General features: G+C 33.4%; 3 protein-coding genes across 4 annotated transcripts in view; 1 reads left to right on the plus strand and 2 right to left on the minus strand.

Moving 5' to 3' along the window:
• Positions 1-1,456: 1,456 nt before the first annotated feature.
• Positions 1,457-2,189, minus strand: LOC126739687 (nuclear transcription factor Y subunit beta-like). The gene has a single exon (XM_050445482.1). The coding sequence runs from the start codon at positions 2,125-2,127 to the stop codon at positions 1,531-1,533; it is 597 nt and encodes a 198-aa protein (XP_050301439.1). The 5' UTR covers positions 2,128-2,189; the 3' UTR covers positions 1,457-1,530.
• A 2,555-nt stretch (positions 2,190-4,744) lies between these two features.
• On the minus strand, positions 4,745-27,555 carry LOC126739673 (eukaryotic translation initiation factor 3 subunit L). Its single transcript, XM_050445453.1, has 8 exons — positions 27,388-27,555; positions 26,823-27,086; positions 18,443-18,649; positions 18,074-18,314; positions 16,672-17,069; positions 9,230-9,358; positions 8,846-9,085; positions 4,745-4,945 (listed from the first exon to the last, which is right to left on the minus strand). Exons 1-8 carry the CDS (start codon positions 27,409-27,411, stop codon positions 4,805-4,807), a joined length of 1,644 nt encoding a protein of 547 aa, XP_050301410.1. The 5' UTR covers positions 27,412-27,555; the 3' UTR covers positions 4,745-4,804.
• Positions 27,146-27,889, plus strand: part of LOC126739665 (85/88 kDa calcium-independent phospholipase A2) — a 33,229-nt gene continuing 32,485 nt past the window's right edge. For both annotated transcript variants that reach the window (XM_050445441.1, XM_050445442.1), the window contains exon 1: positions 27,146-27,271. In XM_050445441.1, coding sequence (XP_050301398.1) covers positions 27,205-27,271 — 67 coding nt within the window. In that variant the 5' untranslated portion in view covers positions 27,146-27,204. The remainder of the gene's footprint in view (positions 27,272-27,889) is intronic.

The following is a 27,889-nucleotide window of genomic DNA, read 5'->3' on the forward strand; positions in this document are numbered from 1 at the left end:
ACCAACGTCTGGAGTACCCCAGGAAAGAACAAAAAAAGATTTGCGTTGGACAGTTTAAAGCTTTTTGTGGGAGGTAATCAGCTAGGCATGGTTAAATGTGCGGAAAATCTCGGATTGTTTTTGGACGATGAATTGCGCTTTAAGTTACATGTTTCTAATGTCATAAAAAAGTCATTCTATACTTTAAAGCCATTGGGTGGAATGCATAAAAAGTAGTATGTGCTAATGCTTCAAGTATATACTACATTTCTAAAGTTTATACTACACTAATGAAGCATTTACTACTCTCTGTAGCATATACTACTATGTACGCGATACATAGAAGAAGCTGTTATGCTTTGGAAGTATCTACTAGTTATAGTAGTATTTACTACAGTTTAAATGAAGTTGGTGTTTGACAAACTTCGGCCCCAGCAATCAAAGTGTTATAATAAAAAACGGCAGTTTTTATGGATGTGCATCGTCAAAAAGTATGCAAACAAAAAAGAGAATACAATAATGACGATTTATATCGAAAATTCTATGGTATTTACCATAAATTTAATAGATTTTTCTATCCCAATCATCTAATCACGCTTTGGTATTTTAGATTTAACAGAGAAAATGTAGAATGGCTTGGACATTATTTTCTCCAAGATGATAATGAACCGGTGGAAACAAGGGTGGAGCCCTGTCACCGACTCGGAAAATTGAGGTTTTTTTGAGAAGTTTAGGTGTTTCTAGTAAATTAACTTTGTAATTTGAAAAATGTAAATAACTTTTCTTACAGGAGATCCTGGATTTCAGCAAGGAGTTGGTGTTGCTCTAGACGTCAATCAAAGCACTGTTTCCAGAACCTTAGCCGCGGTATCTAAAGCAATTTATTCAAAAAGAAACAATTGGACAAAGTTAACACTACACCCCAAAACTAACGAATTGCTTAGAGTTGCTATTAATGAGGGAGCACGTGGTGAGCGAATGCCCAGGGTTATAGGTGTTATTGACTGTACCCATGTGAAAATAACAAAACCATCTATTCACGGTCATGAATACGTGAACAGAAAAGGGTATGCTCAATAAATGTTCAAGCTACTTGTAATGCCCGAGAAATGTTTACAAGTGTGGATGCATCTTGGCCAGGCTCCGTACACGATAGTCGAATTTGGCGAAACTCCATAGTGCATGGAATTATGTATAATAATGTGCACGAAGCAGCTTTATTAGGTGATGAAGGATATGGTGTTGCCCCGTGGTTATTGACACCATATAAAAATCCAACTACACCAATGCAAGAAAATTATAATTTAATCCATGCAAAGGAACGATGTGTCATAGAGCGCTGCTTTGGTCAGTTAAAACGACGTTTCCAATGCTCCAGTATACTTTTCGCCTAAAAACTGAAAACATTTCGGAACATATTGTGAGTGCATTTGTACTTCACAATACAATTGTTATATACATCGTATATTCTCAAGTAACTGACTAACATACCTACTTTCACACTATTAATATTAAATGCCAAAATTAAATAACTTAAAACTGAAAAGAAAATTAAACTATTTTAGAGCCCAATGGAAATTCTTGCAAAGAACTGCTTTGAACGGTATAAATGACTGCTCCCTCACTGCCCGTTGTTGCTATAGCTGAAGTTGTAGTCAATGGTTCTACTTCAATCTCTTCATAGCCTTGATGCAGGTTTTTATCTACTTTGACAGCCTCTCTATATTTGTGCAAGTATAATTTTAAAGGCTCTACATAGTTGTCAAAACCTAAAGCACTCATGGCAAATAGGATATCCTCTCCATTAATTGTTTTCCGCTTTTCCAAATGACATCTATCACTAGCCTCACTGGTGATAAAGCTGATAAATTCTGAAACACATTCTTGTACGCATTCGCGAGCATCCTTTGCAATCTTATTATTAACTTTTCCAATCTGTGGAATAGCTCTCTTCATTATTTTTGCTATATTTGCAATGGGTAAAAAACGATCCTGTTCCCTTAGAGGTACTCCTGATTTATCTCCATGATTTGAATCATCAGTATTTTCTGCAGCTAATTGCTCTGCCTCATCTTCCATTTCCTCTACAGACACAATATAAGGATCACTTAAAGTATAAGAGTGTGACATATCTTCAATTTTATCCATTATTTATATTAAGATATTGACATTCAGTTATCTTCTTTCAGAAACATATAACATAAGTATTATTATTATTTATTAACATGCATTTAATTTACAAAATTGACTTAGATAGTAAATAATTTTAAGAACAATAAACAATCTGACATGTAAATATCTACAAGATCCATACCATGATTTTGATTGAATTGAGATGGAAGTTCAGCATCCCAATGAACTAATGCCAGAGGGTAATCAAGCACAAATTCGAAGTGTAGTATTTACTTCATAGGCGAAGTAGATACTTTTATGTAAAAGGAAATGCTACAAAGTAAATACTTTTTAGCGAAGCATTAGCATCTACTACTTTTTATGCATTCCACCCATTGCATGCAAACAGAAATATAATTAATTTTAAAGGAAAAAGGAGTTTTAATAATACCTATTATGAATTACTGCAATATTGTTTATTTTCAATGTTTTGATAAAATCACGGCGTACCGTTTGCAAAAGCTGCAAAATTAACGCTGCAGATTTATTTATAGCCTGAAAAAGTATGATAAAGTAAGGATATGTGAGCTTACTTAACTGCTTGTAGAAAATCTATTCTCTTTGCTATTGGCGGTTTTTGTACAACTGCTAACTTTGTATACTTCTTCCTACCTCAGCGAAAAACTTACCTTTAGGAAGAATTTACATGAAGCGAATCTAAGATTTAAAAATAAGCTATCAATTCCTAGATATCAAACAGCCTTCTTCCGTCGTAGTTTTCTGTATAATGCTGTGGCAATTTACAATGACCTTGTCCCGAATCTTATAAAAAGAGATGTCAGTAGCGGGTTTCAAAAAAAGCTAAAGCTGCGTTTTTTAACAAAACAGGACAACTAAATTGAAAGTTTTTCTTATTTTATAATTTTTGATTATTAAAAACCAATAGTATATAATAAATACCAAGGGTATATGTTTGTTATTTTTATTACTATTAGTGTTATGATTTTTAAATTTTAATTTTTCTTTTTGTAGTGCTATCTAAAATTATTTTGCTTATATTTGTTAAAGTAGGTTATAGCCTTTGACTAGACTTTCCCTATGTACATTATTGAAAAGTACAAATAAAGCCATTACTTGTTTATTTATTTATATAATAATATTCTCGAACTGAACTTACCAGTGTAAATAAGTATAATCATCGAGCTAATTAATTTGTATATGTTTATTCATTTCAAATATCCGAAATTTTATTGCGAGAGAGAATTGTGAAATGGAATCTTTTTATCAGACTCTCTGAATAAGTACAATAGATTTGTTTGCATATGTATTTATTTTTATCTATTTTTGATAAATTAAAGTTACTTTTATGAATAAAAAAGTAGAGATATGTCCAATAAATTGTTATAGTATGCACTTCACCACCAAAACAAAAGCAGCAGATCCAATAGATATACAGGGTGGCCAACGAAGAATGAGAAGTACTGGATCTCGGAAAGTACCTACTCATCGCAGAGGCTTGCGGTAAAAAATATTATTACTAAAACTGCCAAAAGAAAAACCTGGAAAATATGTTTAAAGTTTTCCCACTAGGGGGGGTAACTGCGATCCTGAATCTAGTAAAAGTAAAGTTTTTGTGAATTTTGATATATTAACCTAACGAAAAAAATTTATTCGTTAAAGTAGAGGACAATCTAAAACTTTTTTGTTCGACAGTTTTTGTATCTCTGAAAATAAAGTAAAGGGGGAGGGAGGTATTAATGGGTTTCCTTAAAAAATACCCTGTATCTTAGAAATGGCTTAGTCGACTTAACATCAATGTGTTCTTCAAAAAGAGCCAAGAAGGGCTTTCTTAGTTGGCCACCCTGTACATAAGGATAACACCGAAAAAATTTAAAATATACCATTGAAAAACTCAATTATGGATTCATAAATGTCAATCTTCCCTTTAAGTGATGTAATTTCCATCATTGGTCATTCATTAACGTTTTTATTATTTTCTTTCAAAAATTGAAACGGAGAGTACCAATTGATATAGATTCATGTTAAAAGAGTCCATTTACAATGTTATGAAAAAATGATCTGGAAATTTGATCACTTCTTCTTCGTAAAATAAGGTGATGTACGTCAGTGCGAAATGTGATTTTTTTAATATAAATATGGCGGACAACGATGTTTTAAAAATAAGAAAAAGAAAAAGAAGGGAAAAACTTAGAATTTTTCGATTTGGCATATTTAACCATGCCGACTCCTTAAATTTAAAAGAAACATGATTTCGTTGGCAAATGCCAAAAATAAGACGTGTATAAGGCCATTTAGTAATAACACACCCACTAGCCGTAAGTAGTTTTGGTTTCGTTTTAATATTTTCCCGAAGATGCTAACATCATTAGCAAAACATCTGCCGAGAGTAAAATAAAGAGTTTTGGTTAGTGGTAGTACTGTTTTGTCAACACATAAAATTGAAACAATAAAGAAGGAAAAAGTAGTGGAACAATCTGAAAATTTTTAATAAAAAAATTCCAGTTTTCGAAAACTAATCCAGTAGCAAATATAAGAAAAACTGATCGAAAATGTATTTTTAGCCTTTTGTTAGCCTTTGCGATTACGCACGAATGGCCAAATATATGTAGGTGTCATAAAAACAAACAAAAAATTACTTATAAAACAGTTTTTTTTTAAATTTATTCCTTACAAATAAATATGAATAATGCATTTATTTTGTAAAAGTGATCTTATGCAGCTTCCTATTAAGGTCCTCAAACTTCAATATCTTTCTTATAAAGAAATCTCCATAGCGGTGAGCTACTTTCGTGTCAGCGATATGGATCATATCGTTATCAATGTAAAAGTCCAACTAAAAAAAAAATAATAAATTTTAGTTGAATGCATTTTTAAGACTCATAAAATCTATGCTATTGGTTAGAAAACCATATTCTCTTAAAAAACCGGCAAGAGGTGAATGAATATACTAGAGATGTTGAAAAAGTAACTATTCATTATTCGAGAACTTATTACTCGGCAATCATGCAATTTTTCTTGAAAAGTTGGAGAGGTATACAATATTTGGAGCTCCTTTATGGTGGCTAAGATCTTACGAATTAAAAAGGCGACAAAAAGTGCTTATTATAAGAAAGGAAAAGGATTTTTTTAGTATTAGTATTACCTTTTTCTTGGTATTCTCAAAGAAGTGTACCGAGTCCCTTTTTATTTATTCTTGATGTTAATAACTTAGCCAACGAAATACTTATGATAATAATATCTATAAACAAATAATCTAATAAACTCGCAATCTGCTTGTGGTGACTTTAACACTTTTAGAGCTCCTTCATGTCTCTTCTGATCGACTGAAAACTGCCCAGCATTGGTTTATAAAAAATAATTTTGTTTTGAACACTGAGAAAACCAATGCTTCTCGCCAGTCAAGTAAATGGCAAGATCAAGTTATTTTGATTTCTAGTATCATGGAGAAAGATTAGTATCCAGAGTAACACCTAAGAATTTAAACCTTTGTTTTTCCTCCGTGTTACTAGAAGTTTTTGTTTAGAATACCACAAATTCAGATTTCAACTCATTAAGACTAAGCTGATTTGAAGCAAATCACAATTTAGCCCGATCCAATATTGTCCCAAGCAATCCAGCTGGGTCCTGCGTTCCCCTAAACGATACTCCAAATGTAGCATCATCTGCATAAAGAACACACTATGTTCTAAATTTGTAAAAGGTTGTGGAATATCTTTTATGTACACAAGGAAGAAGAGGGGACCCAGCACAGATCCCTGGGTCTCAGCACACCAGTCTCGGCAAGCAATGGCTCACTGACATCATTGTTATTTTTATTTTTAAAATTAATCTTATATCGTAATAGTCAACTGGATCGAAAAATATAGAGCCAGCTTGCTTATCTAGATAAATACTTAAATTAATATTTGTTTTTTTTCGTTTGGAAGATTATTTGTAAGGGTGCCTGCATGGGAAACATAAAAACTATTGAGTTCGCTTGGAGAGATGTTGTCAGGCGTTATTTTTAATTTATTTTTTCTTCCAGTTTCCGTGTTTATGATATCCCAAACAGTCTTGCTGTAATCTTTTTTCATGTCTTGCTGTAATCTTGCTGTGTCAGTCTGCCCTAATGTACTGTTATAAAATATTTTTTTGCATTTGCTAAGATGTTGTTATATATTTTTTTATACTCTCTATATATATATTTATTTTCATCTATTGGATATATTTTGTTTTATTTCATAGTAGAATTTAAGCCTGTCGTTTACTTCTACTACCTGTGGAGTAATCCAGCTTTTTGCCTCTGGCCTATTTTTTTGGGCACATTTGGGAAAACAGTGTAATGTAAAAAAAATATTGATGAAATATATATATATATATATATATATATCCATGATTCTTTGAAAGCATGGAAAATAAAGTCTTTTAAGATTTTTTCTTGTTGAAAAGGCTGGATTTGGAAGTGGGCTTCCAAAGCATAATGACCCGAATAACCCAAACATTCTACCTCTGTTTCAATATAATTAAGATTAGTAAATATATTATCTAACCAATTACCTCAAATATGTGTGAATTTATCAACTTGCTTATATAGCCCAAAGGACATAAAAAGCTGTACTACTTGGAGCATATTATCATCCAACTTATTATTAAAATGCACAATATACTCACCAGCTACCATAATATTAATTTCTTCATTAATTTTTAGTACAAAATCTAGAACATTGTTCATAATATTTAAAAAACTTTCTATGTTCCTAAATTCATTAGATCCATGGATACTAACAATGGCTAAATTTAGTGCTTTACAATAACAGGCAGAAATTTGACATATGTTTTCAACTGAAATTTTTTCAAGAGCTTGTAAGTTTTTTACTTCTAACTTAGAATGAACAGATACAACATTCACCATTCTTGGCCTCAGTCCTGCAGAAATAGCTAGCCAAGCAAAAATTTGCTAGTCCCATGTAATAAAGCTGTTCCTTCCTGAGCCAATGTTGAAGCAGATTATCTTCACATATGGGTATTGGATGAGGCAGTATTCAATCTCGAAATATTTATTTGACAGGGACTATATATTTAAATGCATGAGAGATAGAACACTCTAGTGGTTTTCTTATACTAGTATCTACTTCTCATCCATTCCCGGCCCCGTTTCACTGCAATCTTAAAGCTTGCTGAATAATTTTTTAATTTGTTATCCAGTTTTCCACATACCAAGACATTTACTGCAATGCCTTTCAGGTGACTCTAACTGCTGAACTGTTGTTCTGGCTTAAGGTTACCAACAAAAAACCATTCTGCATTCAGTTTTTGTGCAGCTCCAATACCCGATATTTGTTTCTTTGTACCTGTTGTATTTTTACGTTTAATGTTGTAGTTTTCTACAGATGCTAGAGGTTTTATAGGTTCACTGATACCTTCCATGGCCGACTGAATTACTTTATGAACTTGACCTCTGGTTATTTACAAGTTTTGGTGAATTATTACCCACCCTGATTGTTTTTCTTTTCCACCATATCGACAAATATCAAAGTTTCGCGTTTCGGCGACGTGGATTTGCTATTTCTGCTTTCCTTACAATTCTCCTTGTTTAATTGTGTTACATAAATTGGTTCCTGTTGGTCTTCTGGGCAACACCATGGCAGTTGTCTGTAGTTCTCTGCTGAAATCGATCATTGTCTTTCATCTCAGTGCTTTTAGCCAACGTGTTTAGAGATAACACTTTGTATTTTGGTGGTGCGCTTTTGTGTTATTGGAACTAGAGCTTTGGGAAACCGTCGAGTTAAATGGGTTTTCAGCTACATTTATTCCTTGGCCAATGGGATTTTTTTTATTCCATAGACTTTCGAAGCTCTTATTTATTTAGGATATGTGTAATCTAACCATTTTTTCCACAGTTCTTTCAATGAGTGGTGAAGTGACCTCCGGTCATTGGATATATTGATGTTAGATTGTGATGGTATTAAATTGCAATGTTCTTTACAAGCAGCTTGCAGCTCATTAATTTTTTTAGTACGGTGATTAATGTTTCACATTTAGACTCATATTTGTTATTTTCTCTCTCCAATGTTAAAATTGAAACTACCATGTTTTTGTTGAATGGCGTAAGTTCAGGTAAGTCATTTGAAAATGTCTCTTTAACCTTTTTTGCAACTTGACTTTCCTTTAAAAGTTTCTCGTTGCACAGCTCCAGTTATTTATTTTTATTTTCAAGATCTTGTATCCATTGAGTTTGTTTAGCTGAGTAAGTGTAAATGACTCTTCTGCTTCTGCGACACTCTCTTCAAAGACTCTACTTATAATATATACACAATATTTTTACCAAATGATGTTTTGACTTTGACTTTGTTTCAATCAATTTTTTCAATTTCAAAATTTATGTTTTCATTTTCTCAGTATTATACGCAATAAATGTTTTTAAAACAGTAAAACCATGTAGCTTTTCTTACTATTCATTTTCGATCAAACAACGGCAAAAACAACAGTATTTTATACGCAAATATCAATGAAAAAGATTTTGTCAAACAGTAATTATATTTAACGAATATTTCAAATGATTACTTACTAGTCGAGTAACGACAGGTAACGAAAATCAACATCTCTAGAATATACACATTTTTGTGTTTTAGCTTTTCTCATAGACTGTTAATGACTGACAAAGAATAACGAGATCGACTTTTGTCATTTTTTTTTACAAGCGCATAGTCTACGAGAAAAACATTTGAAACCACCGATTTACTAATAAATTTACCTCGGAACCACTTTGGAATTTTCCCTCCAATCCGGAAGCCCCCTTGGACCACACGACGTTCTTCATTTTATGCTTAAAACACAACAAGTGAATCAGCAACGACTGCGTTTCCTTGTCCAGATCCCATTGGCCGTCGTTTCGGTTATTTTGGGCCATAAAAGTGGCCAATTTTGAGAGCGGCAACGTCGTGTACAGTTTCAAATAACTGCGAATGGTTGGTAACATTTTTTGTTGTTGGACCTGCCAAGGAAAAATTTTGTTTAATAACCATCAGTTGGTTTCTATTCTAAGGAGAAAAGAATATACATCATTTCCTCCCTAGGTAGATTTGTCGGAAAAAACAGTAAACAGTTGTGCCGTATTCCTCCCACCAATTGTATTTACCTCATCCATAAAAACTTGGGTCTGATGTTGAATGGCTTCCTTGGAATAATCGTCCGGAATGGAGTTGACTGGCGGTGCATATGGTGACAAGAACTTGGGACACGCATATACAAAACTGTTTTCGAACTCCTAAAAAATAAAAAGAATGTTCTGGACTGTTGCTGCGTTTTTTTTACAGGTACAACAAATATAAGTATTTTTTTAAAAGTAGATGTATTAATTCCAAAAAAATACATGTAATGGTGCTCTTCTAGGAATCAGTTTACTCTAAATACAGAAAACCAAAATTATATTTCTATTTATTTGACATGAAAAAAGTGCCTAACCCAAGTAAATTCCATGACATAGCGGAACAATTTTATTACCTTACTGAGGCAATTAAAAATGTATTTAATTTGTTTTCTTAAATAAACTCTGTCGGTGAATATTTCTTATTTCTACTGGTAAGCTATCCAATAATGATAAACAGATTTTAATCCCATATTACCAATCTTTGGATTTATTTATAATATTGTAACGAAATTCAGGAACACACTTTTATTGTTTTTGAAGGTGGTAGACAATGGTACAGTGAAAACATCTTGTCGCCAGTTTACACTTGATAACGGTTGGAGATACTTACCAACCGAAACGTCGTGTTACATTAAATAAATAAGACAATGCAAGTCCGACAAGATGTTTTCATATTTTTATTGGCAACGTCTAAAACTCTAACCTAACTCGCGTTGACTGTCCTTTAATGGTTTCCAAGGTAAAAACTTAATAAAATGTCACGAAACGCGTCCCTTTTAAAGCCCCATGGAATAATTTAGAAATATTTAAAATTTTTTTCATTGTTTTGACCAATAATTTCAAGAGAATATTGCCAGTCAAATGAAGCAAGTATACAAATTCTAGAAAATTTAAAATACAGAGATTTACTATCTTCAACTACTACTATCTTCATGACTGTTAGACCAGTAAAAACGTACTCTCACTTTTGCCAAGGTCTTACTAACTGCAAAATGTCCCCCGCCAATCGCGCCATGGACAGCTTCAAGAATTTCTGGACGCCAAGGACGGTCATATATGTCTTTCCTTTTCCCATCTACGCAGACTCTTTTTAACAATCGATCTTGTATAACGAATTCCATTGAAACCAATAAGTTTTTAGTTCTGGAGATTTGTCAGAAATATCTTTCCATTCTGGTGTAGCATCTTCTCGAGACTTCAGTTCGTAAATAAGACCAAATACTGGGTCATCACACTGATCCTGGACTAAACTAGCTACGTCCCACTCTTCAGGATTGTTACGGCCAATGCCATTACAAGCAAATATCTCTGGATGATGTTTTAATTCCTTTTTCAGACAATGTTGATGATGTTTTAATGCAGGGTTTTTGATAAAGCATCGGCGTTTTGGTGATACTCGCCTTTCTTAAGAAATTATAGCAATTGGGTCTTGCAAGACATGCGGTTCTTGAATGATGATTTGAAGTTTTACTTAGGTAATGAGGCTCTATTATACACGTTCGGCGGTTGAAAAATTTCGAATATGATTTTTTGCGTAATGTGTAAGAAGGAGACGGAGTAGAGCGAGAACAAACTTGGCTCCACCCTGGGCGGCTATCGCGTCGTCTCGTCGTTGCGCTTATCAGTCCGGTTAAAGTTCGGTTGCAATTACTCGCATACCTATGTACGTGTTAGCCAATCATGTTTACAATTTATTTCAACCTTTGGTACGAAGACGGATACAGTAATAAAATAAAAATGGTTTTCACTGTTGATCAAAAGATTAATATCATTAAATGGTATTGTCATGCGGATAGTGCAGAAGAAGTTGTCGGCCGTTTTATATTTGCATATCCTGATCAGCAAGTCCCTACTGCTAAAACAATTTATAATATCTGGCATAAGTTTGGGCAGTCGGGATGTGTAAATCGGTGTGCAAAAGGTTCTAGTGGCGATCAGGAACCTCGTCGAACACCTGACGCTAGGATTGAAAAGGAGGTCAAGGTGTGTGCTTTTGTGGAAGTAAGCGAACCTTGTTCTAGCTCCCAAATTTCTGAAGAACTTGATATTCCAAGTCGTACAGTGCGTGATATTTTGAAAAGAAATAAGTACAAAGCCTATAAAATTAAAAACACTCAAGAAATTTTTCCAGAAGATCAAATAAAACGCTTGGAGTTTTGTGAAACCTTAAGAGAAAAAATTGATCAAAATGACGACTTCACAAGTAATATTTTATTTACAGACGAGTCATCTTTTTCTCTTCTAGGTCGACATAATTCTTGGTCGACATCTCGCAGTCGTGAGATATTGGTCTCGAGAAAATCTACATTTGAGTGTACCATTACAAACTCAATACCCGCAAAAGGTAAATGTTTGGGCTGGTATTTTAGCCAATCACAGTTGTAGGGCCTTTTTTTGTTGATGGTACCTTAAACTCTGAGAGATATTTACTTTTATTGCAACAAAATATTATACCCTCTGTACGAAACTTGGGATGTTAATTTTGAGCGCTAGACACGCTAGACAAGTGCAGAACTATTAATTTAACAAACACTTTTCCTGAACGGCTTATTTCCACAAGAGGTACCATACCATGACCTCCGCGATCTCCAGATCTGACGCCTTGAGACTACTTCTTATGGGGCTATTTGACGGAAATTCTTTACCAACACCGACATGAAAGAGCCGTTAATTTGGACGAATTGCGACTTAGAATTATTAATATTTCTAGGTCCATTACACCTGAAATGTTAGCCAATGTACGTAGAGAATTTTACGACAGGTTGGGATACTGTGAAGCCCAACAAGGAGGTGTATTCGAACACCTTATTAAATAATCCATTTAATTAGAATTATTATTTTGTTTAAGAGATATTTTTCATTTTATTTTAGAATATTGTATTTAGTTTCACCAAAGGTTTTTAAGATTTGAGCATATTAAAGTTGTTTTTTTGACTTGCGATTATGAGCACGTTAAAAAACAACAGAAATTTTTAACTTTTGTGTGCGCGTAAAATTCCAATACTTGATTCGAGGCTAACCTACCCATCTCCAAGCGCTTGCTAAACATCACTGCGAGCAAGCCGAAGTTACATTCACATTGCGAGCGTTATGGAGAATCGGCGTCGCTATCGGTGGGAGGTTACCGATGCAGTCGTTCTCTGTCTACTCTCTATCTATTAGGTCTAATACATTAAAACTCAATCCGTAAGATTCAACTCGCCAAAAGTGTATATCAATGATATGGTACGAATAAACCAGAAATCTAATCTTTATGTAGTAGGCAAAGAGATACAACAGGTGCAGATGGATTTAAATAATGAGCTATACAACTTGTTCAACTGGCTCTGTGGGAAAAAATTATGCTGACATACTAGTAGGACAAAAATGTGTATATGGTAAAAATGTCGATAGTGTGAGGATTGCTGTGAATGAGCAGCGAATTGCGCTTATGAAACCGAAAATTTAGTGGCGGCTCGTGACATTTGACTATGGAGGGGCGCGCAAATCCAAATAAATATATACTTACTAATAAATAAAAAAATATAACTGGACGTACCTAAGTATATGTTATAATATCTGAGACATGACGGTTTGCAGTCATCATGGTACAATCACAAAAAGTTTGCACAAAAAAGGTTTTAATTTGGCAATCAAAAATAAAGAACATTGTTACAAAACAATCGCATTTACACATCACGGAACCTCGCACGAAAATATTTTTGCCACCTCTCTGCGGTTTTAAAAACAATAACAAGTAACTTTAAAACGTGAAGAAAAATTATACTTATTAATAAATGTTCAATAGGTACTTAAGCTACTTCTTAAAAGTAAAATCTGCTCGACGGTCTTTCATATTTATAAATCTTTCCATTACTTTTTCATCAAAATTGTTTATTTCCATCACTAAATTTCTATTGATGGACATCATGGCTGAAGCATTAAGTCTTTCATTAAGCATAGTACTTCACAGGAAGGTTTTTATTTGCTTAAGGGTGGAAAAATTGCGCTCGGCCTCTGCAGTTGTCATTGGGGTCGTCACAATGATATTTAATAATTTTATTGTTTCGGCAAATGTTTCGCCAAGATTATTTTCTAAAATAAATAAAAGCAAGTTCATAGCTTCAATATTTTGTGAGAAATCTAGTCTTGAGTAAATGACTTCTAGTTCAGTTCTTAATCTAATTTTACATAACATTGGATAAAAAGTAACTACATTATCTAAAATATCCACTGGAAAGGTCTTGTTATATTTTGGATACGCTTTTTTATCGAACAAGTTAGCCGCTTGAAGATGACCTCGATAGGAAAATCTGTCCTTCGCTTGGGTAACAACTGTATCACATACCTCTTTTGCAATAATACTTCTCAAGTTATCGTCAGTTCTTCTTCTTTTGACACTTTCAAAGTTTAATTCTACATTAGCCTTAATATTATCGGTGTCGTTTCTTATTTTGGCAATGCTTGATTCAAATATCGACAGATCTTAGAGAGTGAGAAATTACTGGGGGGGCGCGCGTCCTTGCGCCCCTATTAGCAAGCCGCCACTAACCGAAATAAAAAACTTGAGCCCAATTTTGGATGCCAATTTAAATTTTCATTTTCACACTGATTATGTGATAAGGAAACTTTCTAAGAAAGTTGGTTTTTTACCAAGAGTGGAAAAATCACTGTTAATGTTAACTAATTTAATGATTTGCAATGCGCGATTGCTCTTCACCATTTACAGTATTGTTCTGCCATTATATTTAACCTGCCAGAATATAGAATTGATAGATTAATAGACTGTTTATTAAATGTAATCTTCCGGCTGTGATAATTTAAATCAAGTCAAAAGGCTCTTGATAAAGTTTATTTTAATCATAAAATAGTGAATTTTTTTTTTATATTTGATTTTAAAAATTTTTTTTCCACAACTTTAGTATTGTTTTATTTTACACTTATTAGTTAAGATAAGTTTAGTTTTCATATTTTATACCTATTGAATAAATTGGCCGCCTTAGGGGAAGAAATTAAGAACAGGTTCGCAGCAGGAATTTTGCTGGGAAGTCTTCCAGACTCGAACAGTTTTTTAATTACAGCGCTGGAAAGTAAGTCGTCGAATGAGTTTACACTGGAATTCGTAAAGAGTAAATTAATCGATGAGTACAGGAGGCGTCAGGGAGCTTCAGGAGGAAACCAGGATGAGTCAGTTATGAAATCAGTGTATAGGGGTAACAGAAATAATGGTACTGCAAGCACAGAAGTAAAGCAGTGTTAGTTTTGTAACAGGAAAGGCCATTTTAAACGAAATTGTTTTAAGTACAAAGCGTTTAAAAAGGAAAAGGCCGATAAGGTCAATGAAAGTAATACTGATGATGCATGTTTTATGGTTAATTATAGCTCAAATGACGAAAAAAGGAATTCTGCTTCGTGGTATGTGGACTCGGGAGCTTCGAGCCACATGGTTAACTACAAAGGATTTTATACCCAATTTGACGGTAACAGAAAGGGCGTTGTGAGGTTAGCGGAGAAAGGGCAGCACTCCGAGGTTCAGGGTATAGGAACAGGACTCATTAAGTGTGTGACTGGTGCGGGAGTGGAAAATTTTAATAATCGATAATGTTTTGTATGTGCCGCGATTAGATTCAAATTTACTATCTGTGAAAAAGCTAACAAGTGCGGGATATGATGTGCAGTTCGATAAAAATGAATGCAAAATCGCTTTACGCGGAAAAGTGATCGCGAGTGCGATGCCCTCACCCGACTTATACAAGCTTTCGACTGTGGACCATGCACTGAGTGTTTTTGAGCATTCCAGTGATTGTCAGCATACATGGCATCGACGGTTTGGGCACAGGGACATGGATGCAGTTAAACAATGGAAAGGAAAATGGCAATCGGGATTAATATTAAGGATTGTAGGATTAGAGAAACTGCTGTGTAAAAGGTAAAATTATTCGTAAGAGTTTCCCGAAATTTTCTTAAACCAATACATTTAATATTCTTGACTTAATACATACAGATGTTTGCGGTCCCATGAAGACTGTTACTCCAGGGGGTAAACGATACATTGTAACACTAATTAATGATTTTTCAAGGTATACAACTATATATTTATTAAATCATAAAAATGAAACTGTAAAATGTATAAAAGAGTTTATAGAATTTACGAGTAATCAGTTAGGCAGGGTTTCGAAAGTAATTAGGTCAGACAGGGGTGGCGAGTACGTCAATAATAATTTAAGGGAATTTTTAAATGGTAAAGGTATAAAAATTCAATATACAGTGGGGTACTCTCCAGAACAAAATGGGGTTGCAGAGAGAAAAAATAGGTCGCTAGTCGAGATGGCTAGGTGCATGCTAATCGATGCGGATTTACCAAAGAAATATTGGGGGGAAGCAATAGTGACAGCCAACTATTTGCAAAATCGCCTACGAAGCCAAAAGAAGTAGACTGGAATAAAGCAAAAAGAGTATTAAGATATTTAAAGAAAAGTAAATATAAAAAGCTTGTTCTAGGACAACAAGGAACAGATAGTACATTATATGACTACGCAGGCGCTGACTGGGCAGAAGACAAAAAAAAGATAGAAAATCAAATAGCCGGTATATATTTATGATACGTGGTTCACCTATTAATTGGGGATGCAGAAAACAGTATTGCGTATCTCTATCATCAACCGAAGCAGAGTACATAGCATTGGCTGAAGGATGTCAGGAAGCAATTTGGTTGAAAGGAGTAATAAAGATATTTGTGAATTTAGAGCGAAAAGTTGTTATATATGAAGATAGTCAGACCTGTTTAAAACTTTTAGCAAATCACAAATTTAGCAATTGGACGAAACACATTGATACAAAGTACCATTTTGTCAAGAAATTATATGAGAATAACGTTGTTACTTTCAGGTATTGTCCAACTGAAAACATGATAGCTTACATGTTGACTAAGCCTCTGAATAGGGTTAAGTTAGAATACTTAAGTAATAGAGAGGGTCTGTTTGACTAATTGAAAAATAATTTTAGTTGCAAGGGGATGTTCGAATCTAATATTCAACAATAATTATTTTTATCTAGCTTAAATAAACACGTATTCATGGCGGTATCGGGATATCAAAATATAACCATTAAGAACAAATTTATGGGTTCGGGGACTTTTATCGAGATACCGCAGCATAAGCACTTCTTTTATAATTGTATAACACTATATGGATTATGTGGTTTTTCGTTCGTATTTAGTCTGTAAGTTTATAAGGTTGAAATAACATTTTAATTTCTTTGTAACAGTTCTTATAATATTCGGTTAATAAATCATTATACAATATATTCATTTGTGCCTTTTATTATCTTCTAACTCGAACAGGGATAGTTGAGATTGTTTTATTCATGTTCATTATTTACTTTTTTAACTATAAATAAAATAGCATTCTAATAATAAATAAAAATTAATTTATACTTAATTCCAGCCTTACCTGTAAATCTCCATACTGCATCTTATACATTTTCTCGTGGTAAGATTTCTCCCTCAAAGTCTGCTGGATACTTTCGTCAATACACTGCGGATGCAGCACCAAACAAATGGCGAGCAAATGGTACATCTGATCCGTTTGCTTATTAATCTGATCGTGTTGGTACGTCTTGGAGGCAAACAGCTGTTTGGTCCGTTGAATGTACAACAAAATACCGGAGAATGTCCTGATCGCGTCCGAATAACGCCTCATCATCATATAAGCGAATCCGACGTAATATGACGTGGAGATCTGACAGGCGGGGATATGAGCGTATTGGGACTTCTTGTGTACCTCGATGTTTTCCAATACTTTGATCGCTTGGTAGTAGTCGCCGAGGAGGGAGTGGAGTCTCAATAAGCCTGTCATTAACAATCAAATATTTGAGATATATGCTCATGAATATGTAAGTTTCTGTAGGTTGAGTAAAATCAGAATGAAAGATTTAAAAAAATTAAAGCTTCAAGAAATGTATCTCTGTATTTTCATTTTGGATGTTTGTTTAATTTATGAAGATTGTCTAATTCAAATGACATATTTTATACAATGATGCTTCATAGTTACACTATAGTCGTCGCAGCGAACAGTTTTAAAGTAAAACCTAACTTCCATGTAATCCCTAACAAGACTTACTTTTATAAGAATTACTTTTGGAACATATTATTTTAAATGCTTAACTTATACAATTTCTTATATATATTTATTTAAAGACCTTATTATAAAAAATAAAATGTTACAGCTAAATTTATAGACTTCCTTAAGCACGATTCTTCTTAACCAACTTTAAAAGTTCGGCTTTTATCATGTCCTGTTCATACCAAAAGTCTTTGCAATCTTTGAATATCGACTTTTCAACATTCCTGCAGTAGTATGAGGCAAATAATCCTTTAACAAAGGCTTTTCTTATAAATTAATAGTTCTTATAAATTAATAGTCTTATCTAAATAGTTATAGTGGTATCTTTCCACACTTTTTTGACTATATTGCGAGGAACATCAGCTCTACTCTATTTCAAAATAATTCATCCCAAATGACTTACAAATAAGTGTAAAATTATGAACTAAAATAAACCCATTCTGCTCGACTAAATTTATAAGGATCTCAGGTCAAAATGTATTGCCTCTAGCGCATAAAGCAATCTACCTGTTCGGCGACATGACTATAATAATGAAAATCGAGGTATAGCAGAACTAGATCTAGACTATAAAATACAACTTCTAATGTTATTCTCCAATGATTTCTGAGCATTTATTCGTTTTCGATAGGGGTAGATAAACTTTCTCATCTTTATTAAACATGTAATTTAATAAATTTACTGTAACAGAAATTCCCTGTTCCGTAAATAAAGAGGAATAAAATATCATACCAACGAGACTGAAATAGCCCAGCATTTTGTAGAGTGAATGACTCCCGAACTCTCCAGCTACCGAATCAGGATCTCCACCACTAGCGTAAACCTCCAACTGCTGCTTAATGTTACTTTTATCCACCAATGAGTGTAGAACGTTCAAAACGCATAAAACGTTCCACACTTCATTGTTCGAGTTTAGCGCTTTCAGTTCTGGTTTGGTTTTCTTTTGCAGACGCGCTCTATATTGAGCAAACGACTGCAACAAAAAATACCTTAACTAGATTTTTTTTTTTAAGGAAATGCATAAAATTACACAAAAAACCATTTTGTATTAAAAATAAAACAAAAATTCCTCCATTGGGGCAAAAACCACACTTTAATTACCTGAAACTGATAGACGAACTCGTCGATAAGCTCCCAGAGCCACAAGTCGGGTAGTTCCAATGGTACCGGCTCTTCTGCACTTAAAATGTAGTTGAACAGGTTGCAGTAATTGTAGAACGAATTGAATCGTTGTTTCAGGGTTGGACCGCCTTGGATTCGGGCGTAAATGTGGCGGAAGTACAGTTCTTTGTATAGGATCATAAAAACCTTAAAAAAAAGATTAGTATTAGTAGACTTAGTAGTCAGTATACTGGCTTCTACAGTGAGCTTTATATTATTAGGTCTTGGATTATATCTTATGTCAGTTCATACTTTCACAAAAATAAAAAGTTTAAGAATTTTAAACCATCATGATTTTCGTAGAGCAAATGATTTTCGAAAACAAGAAATTTCGTTATACCTAGCACCAAGAAAAAACCATGTATTTAAAATTTGTAGATTATTTAACTCCAAAATTTTAAAATGAAATACCTAATGGCAATAGATAAAAAAGTGGTAAAAGAATCTTTATTACAAACAATTTTGATATTTTTGCAAGACTTATAAGGTTATAAACAAAATACTACGCACTTTAATTTAATTTGTTTTGTTGTATGTCTTTGGATTAATGTATTGTCATTTATATTCAACCACAAACGCCACTGTCTCTATATCAACGTTTTTTTGATTATTTTTCTGTGTATGAGCCCATACAAAATACTAAAATCATCTTCATTGGAGACTTTAATGTTACATCTATTCCCCAAATTACAAAGTTAAATGATTTTATGGCATTAAGCAGTTTCAAATAATTTAATAAATTTAAAAATCCCTACAATAAAATATTGGATCTTGTGATAAGTAATTTTAAGTGTGAGGTTGCTAAAGAAAGATGAACACTTGTTCCTGGAGATAAATCACATCCCAGCATCAATGTCTTGCTGGTCTTGGAAAATAAATTATCATGTGGCTGCTTTTAAACTAATCTTAATAGCAAATGCTACAACTTTAAAAAGGCTAATGACTCCTCTCAGAGACCAATTGGCAACTACTGCGTATATGTCAATCTGGCAGTACCACTTTTCTCTCTTTAAATACTACAAATATAAAATAAAATACCCTGTATGGTATACAAATGAAATTTGCAAAAGAAGGAAAAGCTTCATAAAATATACAGGAAAAAGAAACTTCATTCTAACTATATTGCATTCTCTTATATTAAAAGACTATCAAAAATTAAAATTGATAATGCCTATAAATCCTATATTAAAAGAAGTGAGTCTAAATCTGTAAACAATGATCCCAAACAATTTTGGAAATACATTAATTAAAGGGAAAACATTTCCCGAATTCCTGCTTCCATAAGATATTAATAAACCCTTTAACTGAAAATGAGGTGAAGACTACACTGCAAAAAATGAAAAACAAACACACAGCTAGGCATGATATGATCCCTTCTTTTATTATTCAAGATTGTGCACAATGGTTCACAGCTCTTCTGGTCCTCATATTCAATTTTGCTATAAGAACTTCCACTTTTCTAGATGTTTGGCAGATTTCTAAAATTACGCCAATCTATAAGGGCGGTGAAAAAAAAACAATATTGGAAATTATAGACCTGCCTCCATACTGTCCAACTTCTCGAAGGCCGGTTTCTATAAAACAACATGGTTTCTTCAGTAGAAAGAAGGTCGTCGCGAATCTCACATGTTTTCTACAAAAAGCATACAAAGCTGTGGGACATACGAGACAATTGGATGTTGTGTATTCAGATTTTTTAAAGGCCTCTGATAGGTTGGATCATGATCTTATCATTGAAAAAATTATATTTATGGGTTTCCATCATGGCCTTGTAAAACTCTTTGTCTCCTATTTGAAAGATCATTTCTAGTTTGTTGAATTCAATTGTTATCCCACCTGAGTGGTGCCTGCCCCTCAAGGAACCAATCTTGGCCCCATTAATTTTTTCTGTATTTGTCAATGATAACACTGGTACCATTATGATGCCTGAGTGTCTTTTATTTGCAGATGACTTAACAATATTTCGCATAATAGAATCTAAGGCGCAATTCACACAGAACGGGCGTATGGCGGTGGCGTGGGACTGGAATGGAGTGGACGTGGCGCGCACAATTCACATAGAAAGGGATTCAATGTGATTATTGTCATTTCTTTGTTACGTACACAACTGTGTAGTAAAGTTACAATGCTTTCGGATGACGAAGATGTCAAGATATGTTGAACCTTGTAAATTTAGCTAACATTCAAAGACAAAGGAGTTACTGAATATATCCCTTGTGGTTAGATAAAGAAAAAACTGGTGGTTCGTTTAATACTATGCGGGAGCTCAATATGTACCCTGAATGTTTTCAAAGTTTCTATCGAATGTCTGTTCAATGTTTTTATAAAATACTAGTAAGGGTTAATATTGAGAAGAAACCTACAAATTGAAGAGAACTTGTCAATTCAGAGGAAAGCTTGTTAATAACGCTGAGGTAAGTTGAAGAAAATATATTTAAGTGAATTTGTTTAATCTAAAACAACAAAAATAACGACAATGTTACCCTAATATTAATTATTGTATTGAATAAATTTACTCAAATGAAATTCATCCGTGTTCCTGTGCGGTACTGAATCTAGATTTCTATTTACCGAATCTTCAATCCAAGATTGAGAACTATCCATTGGGATTGTAGAGGCTTCAGGAATGGTTGAGAATAGTATTTCCACGGCTAAATTCAAAATTCCAATTTTGAAACGCCGCTTCTGAACAGAATTCATGGACTTAAAAACGCCAAGTCTGGGTCAGGAGGATCAATTGTGGCATTCGTTTTCGTGCCGTTTTGGATCTCCAGCAATTGTTGCTTTTTTTCAAAGTACTGGTAAGCTTGCTGGTTGGGCTCATTAATAGCGGTTGAGGCTGCTAACTTCTTTTTTTTTCTAAAATCATTTTCTTTCTGTAGTAGTGTTTTAGGTGCTCTCATTGCTATCGGTTGATCATCGATAGACGTACTGGAAGATGGTACAGGTGACCGAGAGGAACGACTGGATAGAATGTTATAAGGTGAGAGTACATCAGCATTGGAGTTGTCTTTAGACTCATTAGATTATGACCCCGTTTCAGCTGCGTGGTGGCTCGATGATGCGTCGGCAGACTCTTGATCCACGTTGCTCTTACAAGACTTCAAGAAAGGATCCAAAAAGGAGAGATGTGGGGCCAAATAATATTCTTTGACTCGTTTTGTTCCTTGTCCTGATTTTATTTTTAATTTGGCTTTATATTTTGAGTAGCTTCCTCGTATGTTTTTCCAGCAGTCTTTACACTCAATTACTGAAACAAAAGTATAATTTCTAATGTAAATACACGTTTAAACATCTTTTGTTAATAAACACATACATACTTACCATTTTCACTGAATTTATTTGATATTTTTTCCCATGCTTGATCTTGTGCACTTCTATTGCAGTAATCCGATCTTTAATGGTCGTATAGAACTGCATACTGTAGCACGTCTTCACAGAACTCGTATTAAATAAATTTTATTTTACAAAATAGATAAAAAGAAGCAATATAAACCGCTGTTTGGTATATGGCATTTACCGCTAGTGTAGGCCACTTGTGGCATCGAAGTGACGTGGCGGTGGCGTGACTCATCACGCTTGTGCCACGCCATTTCTGTCTGTATTGCCCCATAAGCGAACATGCAAGTGGCACATGCGTCTACCACGCCAGTCCCACGCCACCCCCATACGCCCGTTCTGTGTGAATTGCGCCTAAAGAGGGTTGTGATCTATAGAGACATCGATGCTTTAGCACACTGGTGTACAATAAACTACCTCTGAATATTCAAAAGCGCAAATGTATGTCAATCTCAAATATTCGCAATGAAATTAAGCCCAGTTATAGGTTAGGTAATACTCCCCTAGAAAATGTCGTCTTTATGGAGGATCTAGGAGTCATAGTTGATAACAAACCGACATTTAACAAACTATTGATGAAGTTGTGAAATCTTTCTTGAAAACTATTGATTTCATAATCAGACAGTCTTGTTAATTTGTATAATGGCCTAATTAAGTCTCAATTATTTTATGCAGCAATGGTGTGGTACAACTCTAATGTCCATAGACAGACTAGAATATGTGCAGCGCAGGTTTTTGAAGTATCTATGCTTCAAAATTGATGGAATATACCCTCCAAGGGAGTATGACCACAAACTACTTCTACAAATATTTAATTTTCACCTCATGTTTTAAGAAACTTAAACTTTTTTGTTCCTCCTATACACACTAGAAAATACCTTCGCTTTTATTTAGAAAATAGACCTACTTGTATGCAAAAAATGCATCTTTATATTGAGGGTGCTCATGGTTTAATATTTTACATAGCAATAATGATATTGACCTGTTTAATGGCACTGTAGCTACATTCAAACGCAAAATTGCTCCAATGATTATGACCTTATAACCATTAAATATTTCCATATATATGTATAAACTCTCCATTTAATTCTCCCTTGCCTATAGTATACCCTGAAGTTGTGAGCTTCAAATTTCGGCTGTTTTTGAATCAAATCTATTTTTGTTGACTCTTAAGTTTTATATGCTGTTTACCTAAGTATGTATGTAGTACCTTGTATTTTTTATTGTTAATATATTTATTTAATTATTGGATTAGGTTGGAAAGTTTTAATAATATAATCCTGTAACAAGCTGCACATTTTCTTGGAAATTCTGTTTTTTTACCTCTTTGCTTCAGAAGTTAGTTTTTCAAGACCTACTTTTCTCTACTTTATTAAAAATATTCAATTAAAAAACCCCAGCTGAAAACAGACTATATTTGTAATATATTTCAGTTCAATAAATACTCCAAACTTTTTTGAGTATTTTCATTTCTTTACCCTAAAACAGTACATCAAATCATATTGTGATTATAGAAGATTTTGTAATATTAATGTTCAATGTAAATAGTTTAAAGGACAATGTAATAATGTGTATATATACAACTGATAGATACTAACTTGAAAAAGTTTTGGAAGTTGTTTACTGCAGAAGAGCCAATTTCCATATACCAAATGAGATATCCTACAAAAGCACTACAAGTGCCTTAAAAAGTGCTATTTCTTAATAGTCAGACCTCTTTTTATTGTTTTGAACTTATCCTTGAACTCTGGTGAATTTCCTGGCAAGTTTACAACACCAATTTCAAAGAGTAGTAGCAACTTACAAGTTAATAACTATAAACCAATAAGTAGTCTTATTGCCATTCCAAAAATGTTTGAAGGATTTGTTTCTAAGCTTCCTACACTTGCTTTTTAGGGTCAATTATAGGATTAGTAATTTGGTTTCCTTGCAGGGCATTCTGCTTAATTGAATGTCCTTTCTTCTGTCTAAGTCTTTGCAGGGGAGATGTCAAGTACTTTGTACACTGACAAGGCCTTTGATAAGGTAAATGATCAATTGTTCTAACTGACCTGCTTGCTAATGATGCGCACCGATTACTTTTATAAGTATCGAGTAGATACTGATACTTTATATTAAAGTATCAGATACTTTGTATTCGTTACAAAGTAATCATTATGTGTCTACTTGTTAGTTGTTAGTGAATATACAGCCGAATATTACGATTTGATATGAATACCTATATTAAATTTAGGGCTTGCGTTGGCGTTTGTTATATTTTTTGAGTATAATAGAGGGTTATCAAGTTTTAGTAAGATATTACAAAATGATACTTTAATACTTATGCTAAAAAAAAGTAATCAAGTAATCGGGCACGACGGACGAATTTAAATACTTTTAGAACAAGGTATCGAGTATCGAAGTATCAAGCAATTGCGTGGCGACTGGCGATAACGCCGGGTGAATATAAATAGGTATTATTGATTAATTATTGTTGGGCCGATCGGCGGCGGTTTATTTAATTTTATTAACGATATTGCCATATTTTACTTATAAAATATATTTAGTACGCATAAGCAGCTACAATTCGCATGTATCAGATATTAAAGTATCGAGTAGATACTATCCGCACATCTCTACTGCTTGCATGATATTCAAGTATTGTCTGGTCTTACCTAGGATCTCTTAACTACAAATAGCTCTTTTCTTCTCTTTAAAGATAATGTAGAATTTTTCACAGAGTCTCACACACAGATAACTGATTAAAGTCTCAGTAGTTTCAAATTTAGTAAGACTTCAGGATTGAATGATTGGTGCTCTGAGAATAACCTCAACTTAAATGATGGGATATGTTGTTCAAAATGCTTTAATAACTGTAGACATCAACTGCCTTTGAATCAATCTGTTAATCAAATTGGGGATCTATGGGTTTTACTTGATAGCAATCTAAGCTTCATTCCACACATTGCAGGTGTTTCTAAATGCTTGGTTCTAGTAAAATTTGTTCTCACGATTTTCATAATATTGCTTCCCTCCATTAGCTATACCGTTTACTGCATAATGAACATATTCATAAAATTGAAAATGTGCCACACAAATTTCTAAGACATTTGGCTTTTAAACTGAATAGACTGCCTATTACTTATGATTAATTATGATATGATATTAAATACCAAGAAATAGAGTCATCACTAAATTTAAAATAATCTACACACTGCACATATTATAGTCACAATTATTTTTTAGCAACAATTCTTAGTTTGATCAAATGGAATTCTGATGGAATAGACAGCTTTGGAGCATGTGCAGACCTTGCAAAAAGGTTTAAATTATTTCATTACCTGAACTACTTTACCAAACTTTATCTATGATGAATCTCTCTAATATTGTGATACTTATGCTTCCTTGTACAGATTAGTACTGGGTTTGGCCTGTTAATAAATGAATAAACAATAAATCAGTTTTCTAGGAGCCATTCTAGGATTATTATAATATTCCTGTGTACAATATTTTTTATTATAAAGGCAACTACAATAGAACTGATTATGTATTGGGTTGGACCCAATGCAATATATAAACCACCCTCTATCCCTGTTTCTTAATTTTTAGATGATTTGGAAAACTTTTTTGTAGAAAAGAATTCTGTAAGAAAAAAAGTAAATATCGATAGATATTTGTCTTTATTAAACTCAGATAGGCTGCAACCAATAATTTGTTGATATCCCATCAAGAGTTCAAGACCAAACCAAAACATGCATCAACCACTTTTGTTTGTAAAGTTGATCAGAAGAACAATAATATATAAGTAAAATCATTATTAGTAACATACAGACTACTTTTAATTCTTGGAAGTTTGAAAACTATAACAATAAAACAATTAAGAAGAATCAAGGGTTGGATTTCAAATGTGTTGATAATGGTCATAAGAAAGAGATGAAATGAAAAAAATCTAACAAGGATCCATACAGAAAATTATTAAAATCACAATGTACAATAGTTTTGTTTTGTAATTCAAGGAACACACAGGTTTTAAGTCACTTGAAGAACCATTTTTTCTATTCAATTAAAAAAAAATTAATACTCTACCCTCAAAAAGGCCTGAATTTTTTTTGTTTTTTTTTTTGCCTAAAACAATCAATAAAAGCATTAGCCTAAACTTAAAAACATTGCTTTCCTAATTCTCTCCCTAAATTTTTTCATGTGTCCCCAATTCCTTTATTACCTAACTCCATTATACCAATCAATACTACCTCAGTAATGGATTATTTATGAAGCTTTACAGTTTCAATAGCAAAGGCAACCCTATTAAATGTGAACCGTGAACATGGATCAATATAAGCAGCAAATTTTAAATAAATCTGAAAAATTTAAGGACCAATTGACATATAAAGTGAAGGAAAGAGGGGATCAGGTCAGGGAAAAATTAAATACAGTTACAAGGAATGTTAGCGATATAAAAAATGAAGGTATGAGAATTGCATAATCAAAACTTTCTCTATGGCTGGCAAATTCAGTTAACCATAAAAATAAAAAACCTGAAATAAATTAAAACATATCTACATAAAGGCAAACAAAATTACACAACTTTGACCTTAAATATTTCTATAAGATCCGCTTAAATATCTGTGACAACTATCATTGTGTTATCTTAATGGGTTTTTGCAGGCTTGACTGGCAATACATGATTCACTTCCATTTACCATAACAGTCAATAATGTTAAACAAATTATATTCACTTGAATATCTGGTTTTTTATTTAGTCATATAACAACTGTTTCTGCATCATTCATAACCTGCTATTATTATTTATCTAGTTGAAATTCATAGTCATTATGTTTAAAGAAACTAGGGCTAAATTAAAGAATAACTTTGAAAGTGGTGTTTCAGGTAAGTAATTAAAAAAAAAAGTGAACTTTCATACTACCGTAGGTAAATGATCATTTATAACCTTTGTATTTATTGATAAACTTAATTGAAAAAAAAGGATTAAGGTAAAACTTACAGGATCTGCATCAACCATCTCAGCAACTTCCTTCTCCTCAGGCCACGGCCTTTTTTCAAAAAAGTCTTCGGTCAACTTGGGCCAGGAGATTTCATAAAGGGACTGCAGCTCATAAACTAGCCCTTCGCTCACATTATTTCGGAAGTAAACCAGGAAATTCTTTACAGTCTCTGGGATTTCATATTGTTCTCTGTTGTGTTCAGCATCCAGTTTCGGATCCCCTGTGTGGCCACCATCCTCATCATAACTGTTGTAATCATAACTCTGAAATTAATTGTAAACTGATAAAATGAAACTTAAATAATTCTAGTGGGCTGAGCAGAATTGTATAAAAATGAGTTGTTAGTACCTTCTGTCATGTAGTAATGACACAATAACAAAAATGAATTTATTTTTTTATAAATTATGCTATAATTTTACTATGGGTTTAGTTCCTGCCAAGCATGCAGGTATGTAACTGATTGTGCAGTGCTTTTTTTACTAATAAAACCAGAAAAGGTTGGGGAAATATAACCTATAAGTGGGCCCAAACAGACATGTTGAAAGTAATGTGTTTTTCAATTACCTGATCGTAATCGTCTTTATACATTTTAAAATTTTAGTTTCCTATGTAAAAGGAAGTAAAATTAAACGTTTTGTTTATTAAATAAGAAAATTATAAAGGAAAATCGCGGACAAGCTGCTCGGTTTGGTGATGGTCGGCGAACGAAGAATGCCATTCCTGTCAAACGAATGACAGCTTTTGACATTGACACATTTGACGTAAACCAGCTGATTGGGAATGTATAGAGTGCCTAATTTTTTACAAAACAGACTTTTTTATTGGCCGATAGTGAGCTTGCGCGTTACGTCATGCTTTTTGTTGATGTTCACTACGTTTTTCATTGATTCCATTTTCTTGGTTTGCGAATTCCGGAAAAGTCCGATTTTCTCGTTGATTTGAATAAATTTATTATTTTCATCCCTGCTAATGAGTTATTAGAGGTTAAAACATTACGTTATTATTGAGAGTTTGTGTTATATAATCGTCCGAGCCACTTTTCCAGTATGCTACAGGCTGGATTTGA

Source organism: Anthonomus grandis, chromosome 8 (assembly GCF_022605725.1).
Source record: "Anthonomus grandis grandis chromosome 8, icAntGran1.3, whole genome shotgun sequence".
Lineage (NCBI taxonomy): Eukaryota > Metazoa > Arthropoda > Insecta > Coleoptera > Curculionidae > Anthonomus > Anthonomus grandis.

Bases quoted from the DNA above. Each gene is read 5' to 3' on its own strand.
- LOC126739687 (XM_050445482.1), bottom strand. From the start codon at position 2,127: ATGGATAAAATTGAAGATATGTCACACTCTTATACTTTAAGTGATCCT.
- LOC126739673 (XM_050445453.1), bottom strand. From the start codon at position 27,411: ATGTATAAAGACGATTACGATCAG. The intron at 27,087-27,387 runs GTAATTGAAAAA...AATTAATTTCAG, and splicing joins ATAAAGACGATTACGATCAG to AGTTATGATTACAACAGTTA. The intron at 18,650-26,822 runs GTAAGTTTTACC...CTTTTTTTTAAG, and splicing joins AGATGGTTGATGCAGATCCT to GTTTTTATGATCCTATACAA.